The following is a 9,101-nucleotide window of genomic DNA, read 5'->3' as shown; positions in this document are numbered from 1 at the left end:
GGATACAAAGTTTTACATTTACATATACAAACACACATGCATATCCACATACATACACATACTTATACTCACATCCATAATGAACATGATAACAATTATTTCCAAAACCGGTTAAAACTAAGGAGGCATTTGTATGGCCCGACTAGCCTGGCAACAACAATGCCTAAACAATAATAGAAAAAAATGAAAAATAATAACAATACCTCTTTCGTGTGTCGGGCATCACGGTATGACCCGCAAGTTGTAGAAACTAGTGACCGGGTCACCGCGAAAAATGGATTAGAAGATACTACCCTGAACAACTGGCTCATAACTCTTGGGTTGTAGACGCCTTGCATTTAACTGAACTAGAATGGTCAAATAGTTGATGTAAGATTGGCAAACCCTATGATAGAAATAATATGCAACATGATGCATATCATCTGAAAAATATCAAATAAAATAAATATACAACAACAAACAGTTTTTGCTTTTAAAAATCAAGTTGTCTTCAGAAGAGTGATTAGAATAAATAAGTTGTATATTTGTACTATTAAAACTTTCTATTTATCCATCCATTTTGAGTAGCAATCATAAGTGACCATACAATGCATTATATACACCTAAGTATGCATGATTAGTGCACGCAAAATATAAGTAAAGCTTTAAATGAACACGAACAAGGCTTGTTCATGCCTCTTTGTTTTATTAACAAAATGAATGTGCTAGTGTCCATTTATGTTCGTTGTTAAAAAGGTGAACAAAGATATTATGTTTTCATGAATATTTAAACAGCACCATATTCACTTTTCCCTTTAACAAAATACTAGACTTGTTTTAAAATGCCATCAATTATTTTATGTTAATGGAATTAAAGACGAAATAATAAAAGTTAGTTAATAAAAAAATATTGAATTGTAACTTGTGTTGAATGCTGAATGGTCGTAATTAACAAATATAAAAATTTATCATTTTATTATTGTATCAATCTATTTAAATAATTCAAAAATAAAAAGAAATAATATGTTTGGTTAGAATATTTTCTTGCATTAAGAATCATTTCTGAAATGAACATAATTCTCTCTCTCTCTCTCTCTCTATATATATATATATTATACATGGCTGATTTCTTTTAAGAACCATTTTGAGTTTTAAAAACTCAACATAACAATTTTTTTTTTAATTTTTTACATATATGTAATATACGTAGGTTACATGTATATGAAAAATTGCAACATTTTTTACGCTTAAATTAGCGTAATCACTATAAATATTTATTCTCTCTCTTACTTAATTTTTTAATCATATTTAATATCAACTACATAATCTAAAATATTTAATTAAATATGTGGTTAAAAATGAGGTTCTTAAGGTTATTAAAACTCAATAAAGTTCTCAAATTATATATATATATATATATATATATATATATATATATATATATTATAAAACATACATGCAACCTTTCACCTCCCATGTAAGACGACGAAGTATTTATGATTGTTTCACCAAAACGGCGGTTACTAATCCTCTTCCGGCGAAAATAAAATTCATCCGGCGACATTACAGATGAAAAACGAGTTGTTATGGTAAAGAAGCCCCCAAGTTCTATTTTTTTTCCTCACACACACATCGATTAAGTTCTTAAATGTGTTCCTTTGTCAATTTCACCTTTGATTTGTTTTTTATTTTCGTTTCTCTATTTTTACTTTTGTGACATTAGGTTTTTATTTACCCCCAAGACTGCAGCATTTTTTTCCTTGGGTGCATCAATGAATATCTATAGCTCACAAGCCCTCTTCGATGAGTAAATCAATGATCAGGTAATCTTTTTAATTCTTGAACTACAGGTTTCTTTTGGTTGTTATTTGTGTTTATCTCATGTATTTTGATGAGTATGTCTTTTCAAGAGTCAAATTTGGTGTGTTATTTTAAATGCACATATTTTATTTTTCTGGTTGCTTTGTTATATGTCGTCTAGGAAGGAAGCAAGCAGACAAGGCTGTTGATGCGTTCCATAATAAGAAAACTTTGCCAGATGTAATTAACTAATTATTATTCTGATCATTAGTTATATAGCTGTTCGTAAAGAGACGTGAAAGACATGAGATAAGATGTTAGGTATACAATGGAAACTGGTATTCAAATCAATAATTTATAATTTTACATTGATGACTCGGGTTTGCAGGGATGCTTCAGGATACAAGAATTGGTTCCAGAACTTGATTAAAAATGTACATGAAATGGGAGACAGAGTAACCTTTTAACTTCTTTTTAGCAAAGATGTAAAATAAGATGTCTAGAATATTTTAAAAAATGTGATCTTAATTTTTTATTTGCATAGGTGATCTTTGTAACAGTTCATGAAGGGATGTCTCAAGAATTTCACGAACCCAAATGTATCAGTTTGTGGAGGTTGGTTTCTTTTTAATTTGTTGTATATATTGTGTCGTCATCGTTTATTAAAACTTTCTATCTGCCTATAATAATCAACTTTAAATTGCTTACAATTTTATATCAATATTGACCATATCACCCTCAAGCATCTGACTCTTTGCCCAAAAGAGTCAACAACAGTCAATTTTGACACAGACTAAGTTAAATCTGGCTAAAAATAGTAACCAACCCCAAATTTGTGTACTTCTTTTGTATTATTATGGTGGGAAGTTTTAGTCATAGTAAAGATTAAAATAACAAAGTCATGCATTAGGTGGAGCTGTTACTGCTCATGAACCTTGAAAGTAAATGTGAACAACAATGTGTTGGACCTATAATATTATAAATCTAGAATTGTAATGTGTCTAAAAAATTTAAATGAATAATATCAAAGTATGCAAATGAACGAATTTACAGAAACGTAAAGTAATTAGCATAAATGAACGCAATTGAATGAGCATAAACGAATTCAAAAGAACAAATGTTCATGAACATAAATGAATGAATGAGACGTGTGTTCATGTTCATTTGATTTAAGTAAATTAACAAATATTTTTTTCATGTTCCTTCGTTTATTAAATAAACAAATATAAACGAACTTATTTTTGAAACATTCACATGTTTTATACAAGTATTCAGACCATGAAACACTCTGGAACAGATTGTGGGTAGAAGGCTAGTATATTTAAAGTAGCAATAAAAATATAATATTAACATTAATTGTTGTATTTTTCTTTTCAAAAATATAATACTAATAACTAATAAGTAATATAAGTTAAGTATCTCAACAATTAAGGTCACTTAATTCCTTGAGTATAGACTGTAATGAAAATAACCAAATTATCATTTTGCTGCTTTTAAGTTGCAAACCAGTGGGATGTCAATTTATTTACCTTTTAGTTTAAATGGGTTCAATTGGATTGGGGTGGGTTGGGTAGTCTAACTGATGAAACACTTTTTTCCTTTCAGATTTAAAAGTGGTTATTAGATACTATAAGAAACTATAATTATTGCAGTGAATGATTCTTTGTTTTAACTGAATAAACAAAAAATTCTCTTCATGTTCTTTTTATTAAATAAACAACCATAAGTGAATGCATATGGACAAACATGAACGAATTTAAATAGTTAGTTTCTAAGTTAAGGCTGTGTTAGGCAGCTTACTGTTTTATAGTTTATCTCAGTTTTTTTTTAAAAACAAGATATTATGAACGGTTTATTTGATTAATGGTGACACATATCATAACCTTTTGGTGCTATTATTTCTTATATTTTATAAAGCTGATTATATATATTTGATATTGTTTGTGTGATAGGTTGTTAGTGCAAAATGACTTGGTTTGATGTTGGCTCTCGAGCAGACATTAATTGTGCGTCGCAACAGATGAGACCGCCATTGGTTTTCTTGGTGTTAACAGCCAAATTATAGCTTATGGGTTTAGTGTGAGTATTTTATTATATTATATATTTATTTTTTAGAAATAGCGCGTGAAATGAGCCGAGCTCAAGCCTGAAAAACTACTAATGGGCCGAGCTTCACCTTTAAGCTCGAGCTCTTGTAAGTCAAATGAGCCTACCTAAAGTTTCATAAATAAAGTAGAAGTTAACGAATTAGCGCCGATTACGTTAACTTTGTGGTAAAATTGGTAAGTTAACGAATTAGTTTTGTGTTGAAAATTTGTTGTAGTTAAACATGAGATGGTTTTGGTAATTCTAATTCTGCAATACTTTTTTTTTTTTTTGCTAATAGGTTATTGCTGTTGTTGAAGGGGCATGTACAGTTGCAAAAAACCATGTTAGTCGCAACTCACATATCACTTCATACTACGGTATACATTAACAAGATTGAATTTGAGGTGTTTTTTTATGCCATTGTCTAGCATGATATCTCAAATCTAGATTGTGGTCAACTGGCAAAAAGACAATGCTTATAAGGAAACTCTTAAAAGAGTCAGATATGCTGCCATCATTGTATATTGTAGTTGATTTACTATTATAGTTCATTAACTTGCATTATAGGGTGAACCTGACAATGGGCAACAAAACGAGAGAAACATTATTTTGCAAGTAACCCATGTCATGTGCACTCTTGTTACATGTCTTTTTAGGAGAGATCAGAGATCATGCTATGAGTTATGTAAAAAACTATATCATTATTTATAAAAAAAATATTCAGAAAGTTCTTTCTCTTTTGTGCTTGGATTGAAGATCATCTGCTAATGCTAAAAGTGTATTTACTATTGCTTTGTATAAGACTTAAATTTACATTATAAAAAATATAAATAATGTCATTTGTTTTCTCACGTAAAGAAGTTCAGAGATTAATTAAACTACACAACGATTATCAGTGAGAATCTTATGACCCCTAGCGAAGCGTGGATTTCAATACTAGAAATATATACAAAATAAATCGCATAAAACCAAACATGGGTAACAAATATTTGTCAAATCCGCTATGTTTTAGTTGAATTTATAAAAGGTTTGTGGTTTGGAATTTGGTTAAAATGCCCCCCCCCCCACCAACTCGCAACTAATGTTGGCACCGTAACGGATCAAAACAACATCAACCGAATTTATGTTATGTTCCCGCCGCAACGCGCGGGCTCTTCTACTAGTATATATATATATATGTGTGTGTGTGTGTGTGTGTGTGTGTATTAGGAGAAGTATTGAATGAAAACTCATTTGAGTTGTGAAAACCCTATATAACATCGTTTTTTTTACATATGTAATATATGTTGTTACATTTAATACAAAGTATCGAAAAATAAAAAAAAATGTTTTGCTATTTTTTATTTACATTTTTTACTAACTTTTATCTCTCTTTTTTGGAGAGAGAGAGTGTGAATTTAGTTTTACATTTTTTATTAACTTTAATTATAGACAATAAGTTTTAAACTTTAATTAAAAACAAATGATTGAGAATGAGTTTTCACAACTCAAGTGGGTTTTTATTTACATATATATATATATAGGGTAGGGATATTTTGAGAATCATGTTGAGTTTTAAGAACTTCATTCTAGGCCACACATTTAATTAAATGAATTGGAATATGTGGTTGAGATTAAATCTGGCAAAAAAGTCAAAGTAGAAGAGAGAATAAATATGTAAGTGGTTACACTAACTTTTACGTCCGTTACACATGTGTAAAAAGTCGACTCGGTGCGTAAAAAATTCTATAATTTTTTTACGTGTATGTAACTTACATATATTACGCATGTGTAAAAAAAATTCGAAAAAAAAAATCGTTACACTGAGTTCTTTCGAGTTCTTAAAACTCAAAAGGGTTCTTAATTGAAATCTCTCCTATATATATATATATATATATATATATATTATAATGACAAAGTTACGATACTCCATCAGTCGTTAAAACTCAGGATCTCTCACAATAACAGGTAAGAGTCTCTACTAAGTAAGCCAGATCAGTAAAAAAAAATCGTAGTTTTTAAATCCGATCTATCAGACATTATCAATCCTTTTTAGCTAGCTTCTGTTTGCATTATTACATTAAATAAAATCTGCAACTTAAATCGGTCAATTTAAGTTTTGGTACGTTTGCAAGTTGTACAGTGGTGTTGTAAACATTTTCACATGTAAATTTAAGTTTTGAGTGTCCCAATGCAACAGAATTTGTTGGCGATCTTCTTATTCTTGTAACGTAGACTTATTTATTTATTATTTTTTATCATTGTTTGAAACCACCTCAACACCTCTGTGAGCATTCCTAAGACATGATGTCAACCCTTTATACTGATTTTGACGTGCTAGACTTGACTCATCCAAAAACACCGTTAAGGAGGAAACTCATCACTGTTGGAAAACCCACTTAAGTCAGGTTTCAAACTTGAGATCTTAACCATCATCCCCATGCCACTAGAGAGGAATGAGAAATGCAATGTAGACTTTAGCTGTAGATCGGAATGGGCTGAGTTAATTTTCACAGATTTAATGCAACCTCATTTATTGGCGATCATCTATTATCTCCCTAACTGTTTCTTTCTCTCTGACTTTCTGCTCACCAAACAAATCTATAAAATGGTAATTATTCCTCTTTCTTCCTACACCGTATTTGATATGTCTTTATTATAAATTCTACGCGTGTCCCCTACATCGAAATAAATTTCCTGAGTTTATTGATAAAATAATCTTAATTTTCATCTTACAAAATTTACCATTATGTTGGTTAATATCTTGTGTTTGGTGATCATGAGACTAGCAGGCACGCTTCATTGTAAAAAACATGTTGTTAAGGTTGTTTTTGGAGTGATGATAGTGTTAGTCTGGTCAGGAACATGCTTGGCAGAAACACTTTCGGCTAACTTTGTTTTCGGTGATTCGTTGGTGGAAGTAGGTAACAATAACTACATTACATCTCTATCGAAGGCAAATTATGTGCCAAATGGGATCGACTTTGGGAGGCCAACAGGACGATATACGAACGGAAGAACAATAGTAGATATTCTAGGCAAGTGAAGTCAAATGTTCGATTATTATGGGACAAGAATATATATCATGATGTTTACATTGTAGTGTTTTTTACTGTTTTTCCAGGACAGGAATTGGGTTTGCAGGATTACACGCCGCCATACCTGGCTCCAACCACTGTCGGTCCTGTAATCCTTAAAGGTGTCAACTATGCATCCGGTGGTGGAGGGATTCTAAATGAAACCGGAAAGATTTTCGTAAGTTTATATTAACATGTTTTCATCTATTAAAATCATTTTTATTACAAGCTCTTGACCCTTTGTCTATTCATCTTCAAGGTCAAATTTAATCCTATATTCTCATAAAGATTGCAACAAAATATGTGTCATTTTAATTTAAGATGGTGTGTACTTACATACCCACATGATCAGATCTTTTATGGGTTATGCTACAAGTATAAAACAGATCTTGTTTATACTATACTCAAAATAAACAATGATAATGCCACTACAAGAATACATAGGATTAATAATGTCACTACATGTGCACCCTGGTTGAAAATCTTAGATCCAATACCATTTGAAGAATTCAAAGGTTATTTAAAGTTGAATATTGGTCTATTCCAATATGATGATGTTTTGTTTTTGTAGGTTGGAAGAATAAATTTGGATGCACAACTCGACAACTTTGCGAATACGAGGCAGGATATAATATCAAGAATAGGGGCTCCTGCAGCACAAGATTTGTTCCATGGAGCTCTATTTTCAGTAACTATTGGTTCAAATGATTTTATAAATAACTACCTCACACCAGTTCTTTCAACAATCGAACGGAAACTAGTTTCGCCAGAAGCATTTGTTGGAGACTTAATTTCAAGATTCAGAGGCCAACTAACGGTAAAGCAAACATGTGAAATGGTTTATAAAATGTTTAGTTATTTATAAAATCTATAAAGGAAAAAAGAAAAGTTAAAACATTTTATTGAGTTTTGTTCAGAGGCTCTACAATATGGGCGCTCGAAAGATTGTCATTCCGAATGTGGGACCCATTGGATGCATCCCATATCAGAGGGACATAAATCCATCTGCAGGAGATGACTGTGTAGCCTTGCCAAATCACCTAGCTCAACTCTTCAATTTGCAATTGAAAGGCTTGCTCCAAGAACTTAGCATCTCACTTGAAGGTTCGACATTCGTTTTTGCAGATGTTTACCGTATTGTTGCGGACATTGTTCAGCATTACAAATCATATGGTGAGTACATGGTTATACTTATTATTAACGTTATTAAAACAAGTAATAAAGCCACCATATTCTATCTTTAACTGCCTTACACCCATCACAATGTAACCACCAACCATCTCATTGTTTGCATTGCATCTTTAGCCAAAGATTTAAGAGAATATTATACTTGTTGTTATAGGGTTTAACAATGCAGATTCGGCTTGTTGTTATGTGACTGGTCAACACGGTGGTCTAGTGCCATGTGGACCGACATCTAAAGTTTGTCCTGATAGACCAAAGTACATTTTTTGGGACCCATATCACCCATCAGATGCAACCAACACTATAGTAGCCAAGCGACTTATGGATGGAGACGTTGAAGATATATCGCCTTTGAACTTAAGAACCCTTTTTAAATCTTCAAGAACCTAAAGTTGTCTCAATTTGTTATGTATCAAAGTTCTAACAAAAATGTTTGTTTAAATAATTTTTTTTATTATTATTTTGGGCGTATGATTATTACAAATTTGTATACGATTGATGGGTTATATGTGAAGAGAGTGTATTAAACATCAAATAAGTTGAATATGTTAACTAAGATTTGATCTATACATTTAGATTCAATTTGAGTTTGGTAGTAGGCACTATTTTCTAAAAAGGGTTTTTATAAAAAAAAAAGTTTCAAACCACCTTTTCTATAATAATAATAATAATAATAATAATAATAAAAGGGATTTCACTAATATAAACAAGTAAATACTACTATATACAGCATACTACTATATACAGCATATTGATAGATCGGATTGGTAATTTGCTTTCATTTTAAAATGCTCAAGAACATTTATGATGCATTTAATTGATGCATAAATTACTTTTCATTAGCCATTTTGTATGTCTTGTGATATTAATGAAATATTTAATGAACATAGTATTTAATTTTTTTTAACGCGACTTTCTTGTATTTAGGCTATCGTACTCTTTTAATTTAGAGAGCTCTGACGCCCTACTCTGGCCAAACTATGTTGTCTTAAT

At 31.0% G+C, this 9,101-nt stretch overlaps 1 protein-coding gene across 1 annotated transcript; it reads left to right on the top strand.

The window, feature by feature from the left end:
- The first annotated feature begins 6,499 nt into the window (after window positions 1–6,499).
- On the top strand, window positions 6,500–8,594 carry LOC143600902 (GDSL esterase/lipase At4g16230-like). The gene is made up of 5 exons (XM_077078451.1): window positions 6,500–6,884; window positions 6,971–7,101; window positions 7,495–7,740; window positions 7,841–8,096; window positions 8,266–8,594. Exons 1-5 carry the CDS (start codon window positions 6,596–6,598, stop codon window positions 8,496–8,498), a joined length of 1,155 nt encoding a protein of 384 aa, XP_076934566.1. The 5' UTR covers window positions 6,500–6,595; the 3' UTR covers window positions 8,499–8,594.
- Window positions 8,595–9,101: the final 507 nt, after the last annotated feature.

This window comes from Bidens hawaiensis, unplaced genomic scaffold (assembly GCF_021521415.1).
Source record: "Bidens hawaiensis isolate Kalapana, Puna unplaced genomic scaffold, B.hawaiensis_p1.1 tig00055040_1, whole genome shotgun sequence".
Taxonomy (NCBI): domain Eukaryota; kingdom Viridiplantae; phylum Streptophyta; class Magnoliopsida; order Asterales; family Asteraceae; genus Bidens; species Bidens hawaiensis.
This window is presented reverse-complemented; position numbering and strand designations above follow the sequence as displayed.